The following is a 22,827-nucleotide window of genomic DNA, read 5'->3' as shown; positions in this document are numbered from 1 at the left end:
CCCCACAGACCCACAGGAAGGACAGGAAGAAGGCAGGATGCCAGGGGTTCCTCTCGCCCCACTGCAGCAGGGACCAAGGGCAGATTCCAAGATCACAATGAAACTGGGTAGGCGGCTCCTGAGCAGGATGCATCCATAGCACCATGGAGAACAGGCCCAGCTACAGACCCTCTCCCATCATCTTCATCTCCCCTCAGCCCATCGCCCATCATCTCCCATCTCCCATCATCTCCCATCATCTCCCATCATCTCCCATCATCTCCCATCTCCCATCATCTCCCATCATCTCCCATCATCTCCCATCTCCCATCATCTTGCATCTCCCATCATCTCCCATCTCCCATCATCTCCCATCATCTCCCATCATCTCCCATCATCTCCCATCTCCCATCATCTTGCATCTCCCATCATCTCCCATCATCTCCCATCTCCCATCATCTCCCATCTCCCATCATCTCCCATCATCTCCCATCTCCCATCATCTCCCATCTCCCATCATCTCCCATCATCTCCCATCATCTCCCACCTCCCATCATCTCCCATCGCCCCCTCAGCCCGTCTCCCCGTAGGCCATGTTCCCCTCAGCCTGTCTCCCCCATAGCCGAGAGCTTCCTGAGGACCATCAGGTTTCCACGAGTCACCCGAGGTCCTGCTTAGCCAAACGCACGCTCCAGAGCCGCCACCATAAATGCAAGGGAGGGGCAGGGCCACATCTCAGCCGTGACGCCTTTCAAGACCTTTCAGAGCCAGCCTGGCGCACACCCACAGGAGGGACCAGAGACGACACAGGGCCGGACATGCATGCCAGGAGCCAGGAGGTGGCTGAGGCCTGTCCAGCTCCCGAAACAGCAGGACAGGTTGTGGGGCGGGGGGGCGAGGAGGTGACACCCCGGACAGGCATAGCAGGAACCAGATCCGGAGTGATGGGCTTTGAGGATGGCTGTGGGGTGTCTTCCCTCCCTGGAAAGGGAAGAGCTTTACAGGGAGACAGAGTGGAAGTCAGTCGTGAGCCGTTCCAGCCCGTACCAGCATTTTACAAACCACAGGGTGACCCCACACCTTCAACTTCTTTGCCAACCATCTTCCCAGGAGGTGACAGCAGCGGGAAGCTCGGGAAGGTCCCACAGCCACCGCCTTACGTGTTCTGCTATGCCAGGGCTCAGCCTAACGCTTTAGAGACTGTCTCTCACCCCACAGGGCCCACCAGTGTCCAGGGACACGGAGGTCTGGACGGTCCGGCACCAGAGCCCAGACGGCCCCCCGTACAGGGTCTGGGAGCCCTGGAAAGCCTGCACCGTCCCCCACACCTGCAGAGCCCGAACCCCCCGACGCCAGAGCCACAAGAGCAAAGGGAATTCCAACGCAGCGGCCGTGGCTGCTCAGCCTGGCAGGGTCCTCACGTCAGCGAAGAGAAGACAGGCTCTTCATCTACTGCGGGATTATTCCAGATTCCGATAAACGCTGAGACTGAAGGTACCTTACGGGACGCAAGGGTGGTTTCCTCAGACCTTTCGAAACGAATACTAGGCATAGTGCAAAAGTGACTGATGTTGCTAAAATCTTCAACACTGCAGCGCAAACCTAAAAGAAACGACATCTGAGATAACGAGGTTTGAACAGACATCACGGCATCAGCCTCAGCTGTTCCCATCGTCGAAAGCAAGCAGGTTCTAAGGAAATCTGATCATCAGCCGACCTCGCCCCTAGAAACTTAACTTCTTTTTACATTCATCTAAAAAGCAACGTTTCAGGTAGAGAAATTGAATTGGTGCTGTTAAAGCTGCACACAGATTCCGTTAAATTGAACTGAACTGCCTTTCCAAAACTAGTTTCTTTTTAAGTCTCAAATCCCTACGACCTTGTGCCTCTATAAAGGCAGCTTCGGAGACTGGGTGCAGAGTGAGACACGTGCAGACGGGTTTGGGGAAGCTCTCCAGAGGCCGATGCCGGAGGAGCAGATGCCGGCACAGACCGACCTGGACACGGACGCACGTGGCAGGTGGCCAGGCGAGGCGGCCGGACGGTGGAGGAGCAAACAAGGAGGCAGTCGTGCAGACTTCAGCTCCCGTAGGTCAACATGAAATCTTCAAAAGCCACCATCTGAGAACCACTATTCACAAACAAGCCACACAGCGCTGGACGCGCACTCTCGCCCTGGCGTCCTCCAGACACAGCCCGGCAGCGCCTCCACGCACTCTTGGTGGCACACGGAGAGGTGCCCCGGGAGGCCGCCTGCTAGGATCGCCGTCATTACCCCTGTAAAGAAGCCAGGCGGGAAGAAAGCCCACTCCTTTCTGATGCCAGAGCGCACAGCTTAACAATCTGATTTTTAGGGGTCTGGCAGTGGCCTGTGGTTCCTGAGCCCGTGCCCCCAAGCTCTGACAATAGACACATCACTCCACTGAACTCTGAAACAGCCCCAGATGCTAAAACCATCAAGGCTCCGTCACCCACTCCTACTACCTTCGCAAACGTTCTCATTCCTTCAATCGCAGCAGGAATTCAGCCTCGTGCTTTGACCATCGTGGGCCTATCAGAGGCCCCTGCACAGGACCGGAGCCACGGATGCTGAACAAGCCACGGAACGCCTCAAGGGCAACAGTCCAGAACCCCGAAGGCCCTCGGGAAAGGACGCGCACGGCACGCTTTTCACTAAACAGCTCCCTCTGGCATCAGGACAGGACTCATGGAGCAGGTTCTGCCCCACAGCGGTGGGAAGATGGGCACGTTGCATACTCTCCACCCCAAGCTCTGGAGATAATAAAAATACAGCTTTTCAGCTGCACGGCCCGAGAGCCTGGTGTGCGATCAGGGAGAGGCGTTCCTGGGGAAGGAAGTTGGGCCCCTCCACCTCCCCGGCAAGAAACTTAACACTTCACGTGTGCCGTGGCTTCCAGCTGCCCGGGGCACCGCTGACGAGGTCGCTGGAAACACAGCTCAAGGGACCAGGAAACATATTTTGATGTGGAACAGAACAGTGAGAAAAGGTGAGCTGCAAAGCCCGGAAGCGAGTCTGGGACTTACCGGCCGAGTTTTGTCTGTGCTAACACTCAGGAACGTTTCGGCCATCACACCTAACGGGGCTGCGGCAGCCCGGAGACAAAGCTAACGAGGTCACGCGGTGGTGCAGCCCTTGCTGAAACTCCCAGGCACCTGTGCTTTCCAACCTCCGCACCAAATGCAGGCTGGAGATGGCAGGAGGGGCTGCGGCCGCCAGAGCACAGCGTCCCCGAGGACACCTCGCCTCCCAGGAGACCGAGAAGGAACCGGGATGGGCCTGTGTTTCAAACGCTGCCTACCATTTTCACCGGGACAGTAAGACGGGGGATGAGGACTCAACGGTGCCCCTGCAAACTCCCATGACAGAGTCCTGCCCGCTGAGGTTGTGTGGAGAGAGGCCTTTACAGAGCAGTCGAGGTCATCAGAGTGGCCAACCCAGCAGGACCAGTGTCCTCACAAAAGGAGACATCTGGACACAGACACGCATGGGGACGGCGAGGTGAGCAGTCGCGGGGAGAAGCCGGCGTCTCCGAGCCAGGGAGAGGGGCCAGCGGATGCTCCCTCACGGCCTCCGTAAGACCAGCCCTGGGTCTCGGCTTCCAGTCTCAGGACCCCGAGAGAAAATGTGCAGTGAAGGCCACGCATCTGCAGGACCGCATCAGGGCGGCCCCGGGCTCCACCCAGAGGTTCTCAGCTGCGCTAAGACCCGCCTCACGCTGAGTCCCGGTTAACCTCCATGACGTCCCCTTCCCTTTTCTCGCAAGGTCCGTCGAGCTCTGTGGTGCTGGACGAGCTTGTCGCTGTCCGGAAGCTCGGAGGCCGTGAGGTGCGATGTGTGTGGCTGTGGGAGAGTCCATGCCACGGCCCTTTTATTTTTACTTAAACGGAGTTACAGTGATAGAACAGAGGCAAAAACAGGTCTTAAATTTTCCCAGGGCCTCCAACTGCATGGAATTTTTAAATTAAATCCAGGCCCTGACATGGGCTTGTTTTGATGATAACCTAAGAATACGCCAGCCCTTTAAACCTCAGAGCACTCAGAGCAGAAGTCGGGATGGAAAAGTAAAGGTGCCCACTGCAGGCCACGAAAAACCCGTGGTCATCCTCGCTCTTCCTGAAACCCCAGCTGACGGCGATTCTCAGCGCCCTGCCAGTGGGAAGCCAGAGTGGGTCCGCACACTGTCTCCTTGCCACAAGCCTTCAGAGAGGGTTCGCTGGGTTCATTCCCAGCCTGAAGCGGCGCTACCTGCTTGCTGCTCTGACTCTTCCAAGCATGCTCGAAGCTGGGCTAGAGCAGGGACCGTTCCTCCCGGAGCACCCCCGGGCCCGCCTTCCTCACCTTGCGAGGGAGCACTCTCGGGCCCGCCTTCCTCACCCTGCAGAACTGGGGGAGCACCCCCGGGCCCGCCTTCCTCACCTTGCGAGGGAGCACTCTCGGGCCCGCCTTCCTCACCCTGCAGAACTGGGGGAGCACCCTCGGGCCCGCCTTCCTCACCTTGCGAGGGAGCACTCTCGGGCCCGCCTTCCTCACCTCGCAGAACTGGGGGAGCACCCTCGGGCCCGCCTTCCTCACCTCGCAGAACTGGGGGAGCACCCTCGGGCCCGCCTTCCTCACCTCGCAGAACTGGGGGAGCACCCTCGGGCCCGCCTTCCTCACCCTGCAGAACTGGGGGAGCACCCTCAGCCCGCCTTCCTCACCCTGCAGAACTGGGGGAGCACCCTCGGGCCCGCCTTCCTCACCCTGCAGAACTGGGGGAGCATCCTCGGGCCCGCCTTCCTCACCCCGCAGAACTGGGGGAGCACCCTCGGGCCCGCCTTCCTCACCCTGCAGAACTGGGGGAGCACCCTCGGGCCCGCCTTCCTCACCCTGCAGAACTGGGGGAGCATCCTCGGGCCCGCCTTCCTCACCCTGCAGAACTGGGGGAGCACCCTCGGGCCCGCCTTCCTCACCCTGCGAGGGAGCACCCTCGGGCCCACCTTCCTCACCCTGCAGAACTGGGGGAGCACCCTCGGGCCCGCCTTCCTCACCCTGCAGAACTGGGGGAGCATCCTCGGGCCCGCCTTCCTCACCCTGCAGAACTGGGGGAGCACCCTCGGGCCCGCCTTCCTCACCCTGCGAGGGAGCACCCTCGGGCCCACCTTCCTCACCCTGCAGAACTGGGGGAGCACCCTCGGGCCCGCCTTCCTCACCCTGCAGAACTGGGGGAGCACCCTCGGGCCCGCCTTCCTCACCCTGCAGAACTGGGGGAGCACCCTCAGCTCGCCTTCCTCACCCTGCGAGGGAGCACCCTCGGGCCCACCTTCCTCACCCTGCGGAACTGGGGGAGCACCCTCGGGCCCGCCTTCCTCACCCTGCAGAACTGGGGGAGCATCCTCGGGCCCGCCTTCCTCACCCTGCAGAACTGGGGGAGCATCCTCGGGCCCGCCTTCCTCACCCTGCAGAACTGGGGGAGCACCCTCGGGCCCGCCTTCCTCACCCTGCAGAACTGGGGGAGCACCCTCGGGCCCGCCTTCCTCACCCTGCAGAACTGGGGGAGCACCCTCAGCTCGCCTTCCTCACCCTGCGAGGGAGCACCCCCGGGCCCACCTTCCTCACCCTGCAGAACTGGGGGAGCACCCTCAGCTCGCCTTCCTCACCCTGCGAGGGAGCACCCCCGGGCCCACCTTCCTCACCCTGCAGAACTGGGGGAGCACCCTCAGCCCGCCTTCCTCACCCTGCAGAACTGGGGGAGCACCCTCGGGCCCGCCTTCCTCACCCCGCAGAACTGGGGGAGCACCCTCGGGCCTGCCTTCCTCACCCCACAAAACTGGGGGAACACCTGCCCTCTCCACTGCCCAGACTCACCTCCCGAGTGCTCTCTAATAAAAACAGAGTTGGAGGTGGGAGGGACGGAAAAAAAACAACCGGAAAACACCCAGCCTGGAATGCCCCGGGCTGCGCGTGGCAGATGCCTCTTCCTGAGGACACAGCAGCAGCCCTGACGTCACAGGCCACAGGGCGCTGCCCTTGGCCGCCCGTGCGGACGTTTCCCTGCCTCAGATAAAAATCCCAGAGCAGGAAGCACTCTCAGGGGTCACTCGAAGCCCACCTGCTAGGAAAGCTGTTTCATTAAAGATAACAACACCGGGCTGGTGAAGTGGACCCGGCGGAGGGCGTCCCAGCAGCCCCTCACACTGTTTAAAAGAAAACCAACAGCCGAGACCCACAGGAGGCAGGCGCACGCTCTCCCAGCCCGATGCCGCAGCCCGCGTCTCCGGGGACCAGGCGGCCCTGCTGTTCCGAAGCATGGCAGGCTGGGTGCTCTGGGGCACTGCTGAGCTGCGGTCCCATCTGCACCGGAGCCAGGGATGGCAATTACCGGGGGAGTGGGGAGGAGGCAGCGGGAGGAGGCAGCCACAGCCGATTCCCTGAGGAAGAAACTGCGTGTGTGTGAATCCTCCTTAGGGGCGGATGGCGGCTCCCGGAACTCCCACGTGAAGCCCTGACTGCGAGCAGGGCCACGCTATCTGAAATGGGTCTTTGCAGACTGAGCAACACGAGGCTATCAGCAGGGCCTGATCCGAGAGGACGAGGCGGAGGCACACGGGGAAACGGCCACAGGAGCGGGAGGCAGAGACGGGCAGACCCTCCCAGCTCCACCAGGACCACCTGCCCCCCAGGCCCCGAGTCACGGCCCCCAGACACGGACGCCCTGCCCCGGCCACCGGCTCACCTCATGTAGGACGTGGCGGACAGGGGCTTGGGCTTTGCCCACTGGTACGGGGGCTGCGGCACCGCCAGGTACTGGTCGCAGAAGCCGCCCTTCCGGACGTGCTGGAAAGAGAAGTCTTCGGGCACGAAGTCGGCCGGGGGCGGGGGGCTGGCCAGGTCCTCCCCGACGGGCTCCACCTTGAGCGCCACCGACGGCGGCTGCTCCAGGGCGGTCTTGCGGGACTTGACGGGGACGCCGTCGCCCAGGTCCAGGCTGCTGTCAGTGGTCAGCGCGTTGATGGCGGCCACGATGGCCGAGCTGGTGTACTGGGTGCTGTTGCCCAGCCACGAGTCGTCGGTCACGCTGACCCGCGGGGAGCCGTGCGGGGACGGCGTGGGTGAGCGCTGGGGCGAGCAGGGCGGCTGCCGGCCGTTGAGGCTGTACTTCCTCTTGTTCCCGGGCGACGCGGGCCTGGAGGAGCGGGCGCCCAGCCAGCTCTCCTCGGTGACACTGGCACGCGGGGAGGTGGAGGGCGAGTGCCGCGGGGAGCCCAGCAGCATGCAGGCACCCAGCCCGCGGGGAAAGCCCTCCTCGGCGTCCGTGGTCTTGGGGGACACGCAGGGAGACTGCCACGGCGACGTCTGGGGCGACACATACGGATACGAGTAGTTGGACTCGTAGGACGAGGCCTCGGAGGTGCAGCTGCGGGAGGACAGGCTGCTGGCCGGGCTCAGGCACGAGGGGTCCCTGTAGGCCTCCAGGCCGGGCAGGCTCAGCGTGGCCGTGGACGGGCAGCGCTTGGAGCTGGGGAGGACGTCTTCCACCTCCGTGTCGTGGAGAAACTGGCTGTTGCTGTGGTGCAGACCCAGGTACGAGGTGATCTCGATGCGTGGGCTCTCCAGGGCGGGCGCCCCGTTGGGCCTGACGTGGCCGGACGACAGGAAGTAGCCTGCGGGCCCGCCGTCCAGAGCTGCCCCGTACCCCGCGGGGTGCTCCGCCGGCAGGACGAGGCCCGGGGTGGAGGTCTGAAGGTCGTGGCACGGGGCCGGCAGGGAGGAGTGTGTTGTGGGCAGCCGCAGGGCAGGGCCGACGCTGGAGGGCGCGTAGCCATAGTGTTCTAGAGAGGAAAAGAAGCAGATGGTGGCATGAGGGGCTGGGCATCGCAAAGCAGAAACCCACGGACTCGGGCCAGCTGGCAGCCCCAGGCCTCAGCCAACGGCCGGGGAGCCTCGGCCCCCACGGAGCGGGCCCGGCAAACGTCCCTGAGACCTCACTGCCCGACGGTTCCAGGCGAGTCCGAGTGACGGCTCCGGTCCCACCCGTCCAACAAGTCCCCGTGAGCCCTCGCTGCTCACCTCCCCTCCTCTCCCACAGCAGCAGAGCCTGCGAATGTCCCTCCCAGAGAGATGCGGCCGGGTCCTCACGGGCTTCGCTCTCCACTCCGCAACCACCCTCTTCGTGTAACACCCAAACTCAACACTCGGGCCGTCCTTCAGCTGACGTTTTCTCTGACGTGTGTCACGATCTCACGTTTTCACCCGTTTACCTCACACACTTGACAACAGAAACCTTAGTTCCACGGGGCAGAGCATTTGACTGCCTTACTCTGCTCTGGCTCACCGCTGGCTTTAGAGCCAAAGACTGTGCCTAACGGATGGATGGTTGCTGGGTGGTGGACGACGGAAGGTGGACGACGGAAGGTGGACGACGGAAGGTGGACGGACAGGTAAAGAAAGGATGGATAATGATGGATGGGGGGTGAAGGGTCGATGGAAGGCAGGTGGATGGATGAATGGTGACGGATGAACAAGGGAGGAATGAGGGGTGCATAGATGGATGATGGATGGATGGAGGCATAATAAATGATGGATGAATGAATGGATGGATGATAATGGATGGATGGACTGACAGATGGGTGGATGGATGGATGGGGAATGGAGGAATAATGGATGGATGGATGGGGAGATGGATAAAGGATGGATAATGGGAGGGTGGATGATGGATGGATGATGGACAGATGGATGGATGGATGGATGGGGAATGGAGGAATAATGGGTGGATGGATGGGGAGATGGATAAAGGATGGATAATGGGAGGGTGGATGATGGACAGATGGATGGATGGAGATGGATGGGGATGGATGATGAATGAATCAGATGATGGATGGAGATAGAGGGCTGATGGGTGGATGGACAATGGATAGATGGACGATGAACAGAGGTGAAGGAATGAGGGATGGTTTGATGACGGGTAGATGGACAGATGGATGGATGATGGATGAACGGATGTGTGGATGGATGGTGGGAAGGATGTGTTTTAGATCTAAGGACCTAGATACGTAAAGAAATTTTAATAGGCTTGTTCCTGTCAAGGTGCCCTAATCACCAGCTACACAGAAAACATCTCAAGGATTAGATGAAAACACAGACTCTGAAATCCTTCCCTGGAGATTCTGATACTGTCTCATGGCCTAGGAATCCATCTTTTAAAACAAAACAGAAGATTCTAGTACACAGCGAGATCTAAGAATCATGTGTTAATTATACTCAATAAAATATTTTTTAAAATCATTATGAGGGAAATTAGTAATTTTAACAGGAAAGACGTGCTTCTGGATTTCTGATTGGAAAAGACTTTTTACAACACCTCGGAGCCTTACGATTACATGCCTAGAGATGAGTGTTCCCAGGCCTCTAAATAATACAAAGAAGCACATGGAAATTCTATATCCACCTCCGGTGTAAGTACACGGGCTTGAAGATATTTTATTCAAGGACACTGCTGTCTTCCTGCTAAGTCAGGGTTCAGAAACCAACAAGGATAAACGCCAAGAAAACCTGGGGTCTCAAAACACCAACTCAAACCCCAGCGTATTTACTAACAGATACCGCTGTAGCACCCAGATAGGTGGCAAACACGGCACGGCAGCCTGTAAGAGGACACAACGTGGCCTCGACCCCACAGGTCACAGCTGCCTTCTGGAAATTCCAGACACTCGGGGGGCAGAGCCATGACAAAGAGAAAGAAACAAGCTGCGACGGGGCCACACTGCACAGGTGCACGCAGACGCTCTCGGGGTGCGAGCCGAGCCCTGCTCAGGATGGCCGCGTACGGGGAGGGCCCTTAGCTGAGACTGAGCGCCTTGGGGACGGTGCTGGCCAGGCCCAAGTCCCGCCCTCCCCATCATAAAGAAATTCCCTCAAGGAGACAGGAGCCATACAGTCTCCTCCTGCACACCTGAGAGAGAGAGAGCAGGAATAGTCAATCAAGTCAGTGGCTGGGCGTGGCGGCTCACGCCTATAATCCCAGAACTTTGGGAGGCCGAGGCAGGCGGATCACCTGAGGTCAGGAGTTTGAGACCAGTCTGGGCAACAGGCTGAAACCCCGTCTCTACAAAAAATACCAAAAGTTAGCCGGGCGTGGTGGCAGCTGCCTATAGTGCCAGTTACTCAGCAGGATCGCTTGAGCCTGGGAGGCGGAGGTTGCAGTGAGCTGAGATCGCGCCATTGCGCTCCAGCCTGGGCGATACAGGAAGACCCTGTCTCAAAAATCAATACGTGAATAAATAAATTAATTTAGGAGGCCTTTCTTTCCCCAGAGCCACCGGTGGGGATGGGGGTTGGAGCTGGAGCCAGGTGTCCTGACGCCAGCGCCAGCATCCAGCTCTGGAAAGGACACACACAGCTTCCTCAGGGTGTGCTCCAGCCTGAGATGCCCACTCTGGGGATGACGCCCCCACGTCCGTGGCATCTACTGTGTCCCCAGGCTCCAGACTCATGTGACACTTCAGGCCAAATGCTGGGATCCAGCGCTAAAACTCAGATGACTGTCCCCGTAAAAATGAGCCTGGAGAGTGGCTTCCTGGAGAAGGCGAGGCTTCCGAGGAAGCGCGAAGGCCTCGGACCTGCTGGTGACCCCTGAGGGGCTCCGGCCAGGCAAGCTGCAGTCCTCTGAGAGCTCTGCCTGGGCGTCACGGTGGCTCCTCTGTGTCCTGTGCAAACCCTGAGACGGCTGCATCGGACGCACTGGACAAAAGGCCACACGGCAGGTCTTCCTGCGCCCGGCGCCCCACACGTCCAAGTGCCCATGCCAGGCCAGCCCTGCCATCAGCCCAGTGCCCAGTGCTGCGGGAGGCCCTGCAGCTAGGTGTGGGTAACCCCCCATATAGGCACCGAGGAATCAGAGCTAAGCAGAACCCTCGGCCCTACGCTAGGCTCTCCTGGGAAGCGCAGGGTTGAAGGCGGATGGAAGGCAGGCGGGGTAGGGACCCGAAGGGGGCTTTTGCCAAATGCAGGCCCGTGGCTCCTGGGGTTCCGGTTGGGGTGCCACATGGTCACCTGTCTGCTACTCTGCATTCTCACCAAACGTGGTTTGAAAGCTGTACTTTAGCCAAAAATGCTTCCTTCCAGCTGCCCACGTTACAGACACACTCAGTGCTGGCCCCACTAATGTGTCTAGAAGCCCTTTCTCCTGTTGGAGCAGAAACATCACATTGCATTGGGAACGAGCATTTGTCTCAAACCAGTCATCAACTCCAGGAGAGCCAACAGCATGAGTGAGCTGAGGGACACCAGGGCGGTGGGTGCCATCACGGGGCCCAGCCTCGCTCCCGTCCCTCCCGTCACGGGGCCCAGCCTCGCTCCCGTCCCTCCCGTCACGGGGCCCCAGCCTCGCTCCCGTCCCGTCACGGGGCCCAGCCTCGCTCCCGTCCCGTCACCGGGCCCCATCCTCGCTCCCGTCCCTCCCATCACGGGGCCCCAGCCTCGCTCCCGTCCCGTCACGGGGCCCAGCCTCGCTCCCGTCCCGTCACGGGCCCCAGCCTCGCTCCCGTCCCTCCCGTCACGGGGCCCAGCCTCGCTCCCCTCCCGTCACGGGGCCCCAGCCTCGCTCCCGTCCCGTCACGGGGCCCAGCCTCGCTCCCGTCCCGTCACGGGCCCCAGCCTCGCTCCCGTCCCTCCCATCACGGGGCCCAGCCTCGCTCCCGTCCCGTCACCGGGCCCCAGCCTCGCTCCCGTCCCGTCACGGGCCCCAGCCTCGCTCCTGTCCCTCCCGTCACGGGGCCCAGCCTCGCTCCCGTCCCGTCACGGGGCCCAGCCTCGCTCCCGTCCCTCCCATCACGGGGCCCAGCCTCGCTCCCGTCCCATCACGGGGCCCCAGCCTCGCTCCCCTCCCATCACGGGGCCCCAGCCTCGCTCCCGTCCCGTCACGGGGCCCAGCCTCGCTCCCGTCCCGTCACGGGCCCCAGCCTCGCTCCCGTCCCTCCCATCACGGGGCCCAGCCTCGCTCCCGTCCCGTCACCGGGCCCCAGCCTCGCTCCCGTCCCGTCACGGGGCCCAGCCTCGCTCCCACAGCCTGACTTCCTCCCGGAGGTGTCCGTGGCCTCCCATCGGCTCTCCAGGCCCACGTGCTCCACTGTCCAGACCTCGAAGCAGGCTTAACTGCAGCTGATGAATGTCCAGATTCCTACAGTTCCTGATCCCAATCAAAAGAATATTTATTTCGAAGACACAGCTGATCCCACGGTTGAACTACCACGTGCTGAGAGGAAGGTAATTCTGAAGCACTGTTTAAACCCCTAGCAATTAACAGAGCAAGTCTTGGGGCCTCCCTGCACCCTCCCACAGGACTCAGCCCTGAACTGGGCTCCCGGCAGTGACGGAGCCCAGAGCTGGGCCCCATAGGGTACTACACCAGATCACTGGAAGGTTCTAGATGAAACGGGCAAGGAAGGTGAGGCGGGCCTGACGGGTCTCTGTGCGCAGGTCCGCTGGGGCTGCGGGAGAAGGCCGTGGCTGTGAGTGGCGGCCAGCAGGAGGGGAAGTGAGGAAGAGGAGGAGACTCCGGCAGCCAGAGCAGGAAGTGCATGCCGCCAGGCTCAAGATGCCCAGGGCACCAGGGGGCCTTTATTGAAACTAAAGCGTTGCAATAAAACCTGATTCAATGAAGCAAAGAAACACCATAAAGCCTTTATTGAAAAATGAAAAGGGCTCATCTAAGCATGAGTTTCCCCTAATTAAACAAATGACGAAAAGAAGGCTCAAATGCCTGAATGCCATGAGGGTCCCTTGCCCAGGTCCCTGGAGGACTGGCCGTGGATATCCTACGACAGAAGGTGGGGGTCAAGCTGCCCCCAGAGGCCGAGCCCACGCACTGGCCCGCTGGCTGAGCCCTCCGTCCCTCCCCGCCCCTCCCGGCTCCCAGTGACCCACCTAAACTGTATTCAAATCTGAGTTATTTAACTATTCAAAGGGGTCACATTTACATGGAAAGAAAATATTCCCAGTAACTTTCTTGATGATTCTGGCTTGGGCTGATTTTCGTCACGCCAGATGGTGGCTACAGAGCTCTGCGTCTGCACTCCCTGGCTGCTGGTGCTCGAGAGCCTGGTTCATTAAAGTACAAACTACGGTGCAGGTGAGCAGGAGACGGAGCTGGGTTCCAAACCCCTCTCACGGAGGGCACATTCGAAATCCCTAACAGACGGCAACAGCGCGGCCCCTCCGATGTCGCCACTTCCGAGTCCCCCGATCCTCACCGGCTCGCTCCGCCGTTGGCCACTCCACGATACACAGGTGGTTTCGGGGTGCTAGGACGGAGGCCCAAGCGGGGAGCAGGAGAAGCCCTGGGCAAGCCCAGGCGCCCAAGTCCCACACGTCAGAGCTGGCAGAAGCGCTCCGCCTCGCTCCGATAAACAACTCACTTCAGAACCACACACCTCTATCATTTCTCAACAACCACAAAAAATCCGTATCGGGTCAAGACACAAATTAATCCATGAAGTACCATGCGCAGGTCTCCCTACAGGTGGGCAGAGGTCTAACCTCGCAGACCCGCCCCGCTGGGCCCCCAGCACCTGCCCCTCACGCCACCACGCAGTGCCCGGACAGCCGTTCACTCATCGCCGTGGGCGGGCAGGACAGCCACGCTCTGCCCTGCCGCATCAGGAATCCCGGTGCCGGCCACGGCAGACCTCTCATCTTGCACAAACTCTGAGAGGCGCCGTCACAGACGATGTTATTCTTCGTTTTAAGAAACACCCGTTCAGCACTTGCTGGGGCTGAACCCCAGGTCGGCGGAACCCCGGGCACCGCCGCCACCTCTGTGGTGAGGCCAGATGACAACTGTGCGTGTACTGGGAACAAAATGAACTGAAGCCACGCATGACAACAGCCCGCGGCTGGAAGCGCCGTGCTGAGCAGGCCTGAGACGCTGCCGCACGGTGGCATGGGGACGTGGCCAGGCCCGCGGCGTGACAGACAGCAGCAGCTTCCCAGACGCCGTTCCCCCAACAATCTGCCAGCGAGAAAATTTAAAAGGCGAACTGGGTGGCCTCTCCACCGTGCAAAACACACAGTATTTCACAGTATTTCACGTTCCATGACCATGCGCCATCGCCTCTACACGGGCCCTTCGTCCAGCCGGGGCCCAGCCCGGGACATTGTTCCTTAGAGGGACCGGAAAATTCCCCCTGGGAGGACGCACAAGCCATTTAAAGAGAATTCACCTTTTTGAACTCTGTTTTCAAGGAATTAAAAAATATTCAAGTTGCTCATGGCCAGCTGGGGGTCTTCCTTTGAAAACCATGACACAGAACTGAAATATGCAATCTGCAAGAGAACTCCCCCTCCACGAAACACCTCTGGAACCTCAGGTGGTGAGCTGTGCGTGGTAACAGGAGGGATGCTTTCCCCAAACACTGAACTAATTCAGCTCTGTCCTGGGACCTCTCTGCTCACCAGGCCTCCCCCAAATTCAGCTCTGTCCTGGGACCTCTCTGCTCACCAGGCCTCCCCCAAATTCAGCTCTGTCCTGGGACCTCTCTGCTCACCAGGCCTCCCACAAATTCAGCTCTGTCCTGGGAACTCTCTGCTCACCAGGCCTCCCACAAATTCAGCTCTGTCCTGGGAACTCTCTGCTCACCAGGTGTCCCTGCCACAAGTTTCCTGCTGTAGCCCCTGACAAGCCACGAGCACCCCAGGCCCTGCTGGGGAAGAGAAAGCCTATTTGGTGAAAACAGACTTGAGAATAAAAGACTTCCAAAGCTTCATCTCTGCATAAGGTGTTCCCTTTCCACAAGTGAACCATTACATGCCCCAGCCGTGTACGCAGGTCGGAGGGTGGCCCCGACTGCCGGGGAAGCTCCAGCCCAAACAGAGGCCTTGGCCAATTTCCTCTGAGTTGCCACGGCGACAGTGCTGGCAGCAGCCAGGCTGGCCAAAATAACTTAGAAAACAGGAGCCCTGGGGCGGGAAGCAGGCACACCCGCCTCCCAGCTGACAGTGAAGCCGCTATTTCCTGAGCCCCAGAAGGGAGCGGGGCCTCTCTCTGCAGAGGGAAGCCCGGGGCCTACTCCTGGTGGACACGGGAGGCTCTGGAAGCTCAAACGCCACTCCCATCCCGCCTGCGAAATTATTTACAACACTTTCTTTTCACTGTCCCAACAAATGGTTCTTTACTATCTGTTCCTTGCACCTGCTGAGCGCTTTCGGAATAAGAACAAGACACAGCCCCCCCTCAAAGCGCCAGTGAAGACGTGAGACCTGTGCCTACGTCTGGCGAGATGGAAGGGGTGGGGGCAGCCGCGTGGGCAGGCTCCCAGCCACACACCCCACCCTGCGGCTGCAGCCCTCGGCTCTGCCAGGGGGCACAGACCCTTCTCAGGGCACCCGGCCTACAGACTGCCTCCGGGGCTCAGGGCTAGCCACTTCCTTTACAACAAAGTTTGACTTTCTGCGCTCAGTATAATTTATAAAACCCAGTATTACCTTGCTTTGCAACTGATTTCAGACTTATTCAGTCATTTATTCATTTATATCCAGGCTCATTCCAAAAACATTGTGAAGCAGTTTCTATCACCCGTTAAAGGCTGGAGACTTAATGTAATGATTTAACAGTGTGATATAAATAATTAATATCATTGAATAATTAATCATCAAAATGCAGTAATAATGGTAATAAAAAGAAAAGAGAAAGCCTGGGTGTCTCACAGGAACACACAACGTGCTCGTGTCACCTACGTGATAGACAAAGAACCTTTTTCTAGCAAGTTGTTGACACCATCAAAGGAGGAAGGGGCTCTTCTCAGCTCTGGCCTCTCCTGCTCAGAGCCCACACCCCTCAAGCCTGAAACCACAGAGGTCTCTGGAGGAGCAAGGACACAGCAGAGAGATTTCACAGCAGCCCAGCTCTGTGGGGCTCCCAGGGAACGGAGCAGTCCCGGAGACCCAGGGTGCCTCAAGGGTGAGGTTCACGGCTTCACTCACTCTGCTCCATCAAAACCATCAAGGAGCGTTTTGGGAGAATGAGCCTGGTGGGTGCCAGGGGAGGGCTGTGTCCTAAACCCACCTGGAAGGAGGCCACCTGCTCCAGGGTCAGGAGGGACCCAAGTTCCTCAGGGTCCCCACATCTGATGTCAGCAGGAAGCCCGCCCACCTTAAAACGGTGTATAACCTGTGGCACCCTCATGAGACTAGGCCTCGAGGGACAGAGACTGACCTCCCGTGTGTCTTCCAGGATAAGCCTGGAGTTTCGTGCGCACTGTCCCAGGAGGAGGCCGGCAGCAGCCTTCCCCTGCGTCTGCTGTGACACACAGTCATGTGCGCACAGAGGCATGGAAGCCGCCCTCGTCACTGAGTGTGCGCTCAGCACCTGCCCTGACCCAGACACGGTGCCCAGTGCGGCACAGCCCAGCCTGGAGGTGACAGACCCCCTCTGTGGGGATAACCGGCCCCTGTGCTTCCTACCAGGAGGCAAAGCAGTGAAATCTCCAGCCAGGGCCAAGTGGCGGGGGCTGCGCGCTGTCCCGAAGGCCGGGACCGGGTGCGGGCCCTGGGCTCTGGCCACACAGTGCCTGTCCCAGCCCCACGGTCAGTGATTCACGCTGTGAATGACCGGGGAGCGCACCGGGAGGTCCCACTGGACCCTGGACCACGCACAAGCCGTGGCAGCCTCCGCCCCAACAGATCCCAGAGGGCCATCACGGTGGCCACACTCGTGTGGGGCCAACTTTCACCCATAAAGAGGTCACGAGTAGGCGACAGTCCCGCGTGGCACGCCCAGGTGGAAGGCCCTGCTGCTGAAACGCCCTGGTTCAAGTCTGGGAGGACCGGAACCAGCTCTGGAAATGCGCGCCACAGCCAGCCCCACTGGGAACGGCCTCGGCGGGTCTCTCCCGCCCTTGCCTGCCTTGGCTCCCACTGACCCCAAAGACCTAGAACCCAGGCCGGGCGGGAAAGACAGTTGGGGAGCGTTGGGTCACCAGCTGCAGGTAGCGCGGGTCTGGTTGGAGCACTTATTTTAAAAAAGAATGAAGATGTCGGACTTCTTTAAAAGAGGGTAATGAATGATATGGAAAATATGACGCTCATTACAGACACGGAGGTCCCTGCCTGCCAAGCTCCTCTGGCTTCACCTCCGCACGGGCAGGGCAGACATTGGGGATGGGCGCAGACAGGGGCGGATGGGGACCAGCTTGGGGTGACCTGGCCATTAGAGTCCCCAGGGCAGCAGGAGAGGGGCCCAAGCCCAGGGGCGCCCACTCAGCGCCATCACGGCTATTCAGCAGAAGGGAGTTACTGCTTGTTTACCTAGAACCTTTATTTCTGACCCAGAGAAGAGAAAAAGAAAGAAAAGGCTGGGGTCAGAGCAGCTGGGATAAACTTGAAAGCTGGAGACCCAGAGGGGTCCGCGGGGACGTGCGGGGCACGGCGGGGGAGCGGGGCCTGGGGGAGGGAGGGCGGCGGGGCCCAGGAAAGACGGGGGAGGGTGGCTGGGGCGGGGAAGGAGGAGGGGAGGAGGGCTGGGTGGCTGGGTGGCTGGGGGAAGCGGGGAGGAGGAGGGTAGCGGGGTTGGGGGAGGTCGGCTGGGAGAGCTGGGGGCCTCCCCGCCTCTGGCAGCGCCGCCGACCCTCTGTCCCGAACGACCCCGTCCACGTCGGCGCCCCGGACGCGCCCTCCCCCCGGGTCCCCGCCGCGAGCGCTGGGAGGAACCGTGTCCGAGCCCAGGACGTCCCGCACCGAAGCCCGCCCGGCCGCAGGCGCCTCTGCCCGGGGCGCGCCGGGGACTCCTGGGGTCCCAGGGGAGCGACGAGGTCGCAGAGGAGGCCTGGGCGCCCCCAAACCCCGACCCAGCCCCGCGCCCCCCGCACAGCGGGACCAGCCGCGCCCCCCGCGCCCTCCCAGCCGGACCCACCTGGGGCGGCCGCGGCGGCGCCCTCGTCGCGCTGGTTAAACTCGAAGAGGAACTCGAAGTCGAACTCCTGATCCTCCAGCCCCGTCATGGCGGGGCCGGGGCCGGGTCGAGGTCGCCGCGGCCCGGGGTTCGGGGCTCGGGGCTCAGCGCTCCCGGAGCTGGCCGCGCGTCCTCCGCGTAACGTGACCCCCGCCCCTCCCCCGTTACCGCCCCGCCCCCGCCCCCCCCGGGGCGTTTCCGGGTTTACATAAACAACCGGCTCGCGGCCGCCCGCTTCCGAGTTTTAAATAAACTCCCCGGGCGGAGCGCCGGCCCAGGGCTCGCGTCCCTCCCGAGCCCCCCAGCCCCTCGCGCGCGCGACCCCTGGGGTCCCCCGGCCTCTTGCGCTCTGGGGGGTCCCAGCCCGACGCAGGCTCCTCCCGACACGGGGTGGGGGCGTCCGGACCTCCGGCCACTCCGGCCTGGCCAGCTAGGCCCCAAGGGGGAGCAGGACCCGGAACCCCGCGGTTCCGCCCCCGGGGCACAGGCGGCACCAGGCTCACGTGGCTGCGCCCTGGGAGACCGAATTTGTTTTAAAGTTTTTTATTTTTAAGTTTGGAATCGTGGCCTCCTCGGGAAAGTGGTGGCCCGAGTGGCCCCCGAGCGCCACTTGCGCGCCCCGCGGAATCCCCGGAAGGGGGGGCGACCCAGCCCGAGGTCGCCAAAGTGGGAACCCCGATTTCAGCCCGACGGCGCCGGGAAGCGTAGGGTTTCCCGCGGGGTGCGTGGCGCGCGCCTCGGCCTGCAAACCCCTGTGGGTCCCCAGCCTCAAAACACCCGCCCTGCGCGCCCCCGCCCCACGGGGAACCTGGTGTTCCTTCTAGGGGCACCTCCAAAGACGACCTCCTTGAGCGGGGCAGGAAGGCGGATTCGGGTCCCACCCCAGGCGACCCGAAGCTTGTGCGCGGCGGGGAGCGGGAAGGCCGGGCTGCTGCCGCTCCCGCCGCGTGTTCTAACTCTCCCCAGAGTCTGGGCACCACGTAAACCGGACATCTGGAACAGCAGGAGGATGGTGGGAGGATGTGGGGGGAGGGGTTGGCCTGGAGGGAGGGGTGCGGGTGTCAAGCCTGGCCACTCCAATACTCATCCGAGCGCTGCGTCGGGCCTGGCCTGCCCCGCCGGCACTGCCTTTTCCAGAGGCCAGAAACCCGCCGCGACCCTTTCAATGGATGGGTTCTCCAGTGATAAACCATAGTTCGGTGTGGCCTGATTCAGTTTCTAATAGTAGTCCTCGCTTTGGGTGGATGTTGGAGGGTTGTTTCGCTTTAGTTAGCTGTTTTTGCTGACCTTGGGCAAGTGGAAGTTCTGTTTTCCGTCGAGAAGCCACGTTCTTTCATTTTCTCCCTTTTCACTGTACAGTTTTGTTTGTTTGTTTGTTTGAGAGGGAGTCTCACTGTCGACCAGGCTGGAGAGCAGTGGTGCGGTCTCGGCTCACTGCGACCTCCGACTCCCGCATTCAAGCGATTCTCCTGCCCCAACTTCCCGAGTAGCTGGGATTACAGGCACCCACCACCACGCCTGGCTAATTTTTGTATTTTTAGCAGAGACGGGGTTTTACCATGTTGGCCAGGCTGGTCTTGATTTATTGACCTCGTGATCCACCTGCCTCGACCTCCCAAAGTGCTGGGATTACAGGCAGGAACCATGGCACCTGGCCTGTGCTTTTTTTTTTTTTTTTTTTTTTAACTCCAGCCACCTTTTTACTCCCACCAAAGAATTATACACAAATGACAGCCCTTATCATCTGTTTAGAGTGACACTTTTTGCTAAACTGTCCCGCCTGCTGGTGGCCCCGGGGGCTGTGGGCCCTGCAGGGATGGACGGATGTCCTAGGGCTGCACTGGTCTCCATCCCAGAGGAGGGGGTCGGTGGGGCCGCTGCCCTTCCCCCGCTCCCCAGTGCTGGCCTTCCTGCAAACGCTTCAGAGCTATTGGTCTATATTCAAAGTTGCCCGTTTCTCAGACACTGCGTGTCTCCACGGAAATGTTTAGCTTGGATACATCCTCCCAGAGGCTGGGGATGTCTGCGGAGGCAGAGACCCGCTGGGTGTGATGAATCGGGGTGCCAGCGCCATGCCACTTTCTAATCTGGGCTGGGAAACAACGCCGTGAAGTGGCAGAGAACAGGGTGAGCTTTGTTTGCCCCAGCCCGAGGGGCATTCTGTCTGGAGCGACTTCTGACTGGGTGGCTACCTACAGGCCTGCACCTCTGCATTCTCCGTGATGAAGCAAGCCTGGGCCTTCAGGAACCGCGGTGCCTAATGAGCTTCCACCCAGATGGGCCCGAAACAGAGGGACTCAGGGAAGGCGCCCAGGTCCTCAGATGGGCCGAGGACGGCCTCGTGCGGCCTACTCAGAAGGACCCAGAGCTTTCCCGGTGGCCTCCGCGATGGCTGGTGTTGAAGCCACGCGTGCCCGATGCCGGCCTAAGTCAAGGACCGGATCACACTTTCCTGCCGGCTCAGTCTGCAGCCCTCATCAAATACCCCAGCGTCGGGTAGGGGCTCACCGAGCGCACTGCCTGGCAGCGGGGCCTTTTCCAGCTGCTTTCCTTCAGCAGAAAACACGAAAAACAGGCACTATCCCCGCTATGCTTTTTTCACAGGGTAAAAGGGCTCCTTCCTAACTACAGGTCGGGCACCGGCTCTTCAGGTACCTAGATCTGAACTCAGAAAGACCTGCCTTTCTAAAGGGAGTGAGCATGAACGCCGAGAATAAGTGTCCCAGGATTTAAAACCGAAACTCCCACAAGACACATTTTAAAACTCTGCTACTGGCAAGATCACAGGCCATGACGTTTAAACATGCGACCTTTTTCGAACGTCGGGATGAAATGGTGAGGAGCCTGAGCAGCGTCGCCTTGAGGCTCAGGGCACTGACCACTCGGGTCCCCTCCGTGGAGCTCATGGCCCAGCGCTCAGCTCTGCTGAGACCAGCGAGTTCTCCGGAGCTGCGGAGCCCGGTTCTCCAGCAAGCCCCGCAGTGAAAAGCGTCGCGCAGGAGGCGGCAGCGCTCGGAGGGACGTCGGCCCTTATGAAATGCACAGATTGCCCGGTGTGCCGCTGCTCTTTAAGTAAATCACATAAAATATTTTGGAGCTGGTGAGGAATCTGGAAAAGCGTCTCCCGATTTCCCTTAGCATTTGCACCCGCAATGCCTGACTAGGACGCTGACACCTCTCCACCTGCAGGAGCCCACCCGGCCTTCCCAGGGGTGTGTGGAGGGGACGGATTAAGGGAGGGGGCTGGAACGTGAGGCTGCGCTGCAGGGGGGTCTCAGCGCCCCCGACACCCGGTTTCAGGGACCCTGCCTTTTTTTTTTTTTTTTTTTTCACTATAAAGAAGCAGCTTGAAACTTGGCGGTCCATTTTCAAACTTGCCTGAAACATCTTCTCTGGCTGGAACTCCTGCGCATAGCGTTTCAAAATGTCTTAAATTCGGGGGTGTGCTGCGGCCGCGCTTTGGGTCCTGCGGGTTCAGGCGCCGGCGTGACGGGCTCGGCCCTGGGGCGCTCGGGAGCGCAGCGCGGGGGAGAGGCGGCCCCGAGCTCAGGGTGGGGGTGGGAAGGTGCTGAACCCCAAACCGCGCTCTTGGTGCCAAAGGGTGGGCCTGCCTCGCTCCGTAGGACACAGGGCATCCTTCACTCCAAGGAAGCCTCCCTTCCTCCCACGTGTCCTCTGCGGTCCCGCCGGCCCCAGCCTCACCCGTCCCCAGATCGCCGGCCTGGGAGCCGTTCTTCGGCGGGACCCGCTGCGGCCCCGGCCCCGGCCCGGCTCGCGCCCTCAGCGCTGGGGCAGAGGAGACACCTATTGGCAAGAAGGCGCGCTCGGTACCGGGTGCGGTGAGCTGGGGGACGCTGTTCCCGGTCCGCGCCGCGCCCTTCCCTGGGCTCACAGACCCGGCCGGCCTCGCCCAGGGGCCGGGACCCCTCCGTGCGGGCTGCGGGAGCGGGGCGAGGGGCGTGGGGTTCCGGGGGCGGCGAGCGCGCGGGGCTTACCTTCCTCCGCCGACTTCATGGTGCGCGGCGCAGGCCCCAAAGTTTCTCCGCTCCCGAAGACCGCAGCCGCAGGGCCGAGTGGAAACTTGGAAGGGACTGGAAAACTGGTGCTTGGCATCCGCGCGGCGGCGGCGGGGAGCGGAGCGGCGGGCGGAGGCGCTGGAGGAGCGGGCGCCCCGAGCCGCCGGGGTCGGGTCTCCGGGAAAGGCGGCCCTCGCCTCAGACTCAGCGCCGCGCGCCTGGGAGGAAAGTCATCGGGGGGCGTGTGCGCGCGTGGCGGGGCCCGGACGCGGCCCTGGGACCTGCGAGGTGGCTCCGAGCCCTGCGCCCGCCGCCCTGGTGCCCGCGCCCGGCCGCTGGGATCTGGCGCGGCGACTCCGCGGGCGAGTTCGGAGCCTCTGAGTCTCGCTCTGACGCAGGGCCGCGCTCTGCCTCCTGCCTTTTTAAAGCTGGAAAACACCTCCCCCGCCTCCCCGCCAGCCCGGCGGCTCCCGCGCCCCCTCCCTGCCGTGACATCACGCCGCTGCTGCCCCGGCCCGCGCTGGGCCCCAGGGACAAGTCTCGGAGCGCCCGCCCCTCCTCCCCGAGCCGCGGCAGCCGCCCGCCCGGGGGCAGGAGCGCACAGGGAGGGTCGCGCGCGGGAGGGGGGCGCTCGGGAGGGGACGGGGGCGCACAGGGAGGGGCGCGCACGGAAGGGGAGCGCTCGGGAGGGGACGCGGGTGCACGAGGAGGGGCGCGCACGGGAGGGGTACGTTGGGTACGTTCGGGAGGGGACAGGGCGCATGGGGAGGGGGCGGGGGCGCAGGGGCGCCTGGGGCCGGACAGTGGGGGATACGGGGCCTGGCGGGGGAAACGGGGTGAACAGACCAGACGGGAAGCCTAAGTCCACGCGGGTGTCCAGAGAGAGCCGG

General features: G+C 61.5%; 1 protein-coding gene across 1 annotated transcript in view; it reads right to left on the bottom strand.

Moving 5' to 3' along the window:
* The window catches only part of NFATC1 (nuclear factor of activated T cells 1), a 71,864-nt gene extending 49,830 nt beyond the window's left edge, over positions 1-22,034 (bottom strand). The window contains exons 1-2 of the mRNA XM_064371985.1: positions 21,917-22,034; positions 6,714-7,809 (exon numbers count right to left, since the gene is read on the bottom strand). Coding sequence (XP_064228055.1) covers positions 6,714-7,809; positions 21,917-22,034 — 1,214 coding nt within the window. The remainder of the gene's footprint in view (positions 1-6,713; positions 7,810-21,916) is intronic.
* Between the last annotated feature and the right edge of the window lie 793 nt (positions 22,035-22,827).

The sequence above is a fragment of the Aotus nancymaae genome, unplaced genomic scaffold (assembly GCF_030222135.1).
Source record: "Aotus nancymaae isolate 86718 unplaced genomic scaffold, 86718_ANA_hifiasm-v0.15.2.pri h1tg000253l, whole genome shotgun sequence".
In the NCBI taxonomy this organism is placed as follows: domain Eukaryota; kingdom Metazoa; phylum Chordata; class Mammalia; order Primates; family Aotidae; genus Aotus; species Aotus nancymaae.
This window is presented reverse-complemented; position numbering and strand designations above follow the sequence as displayed.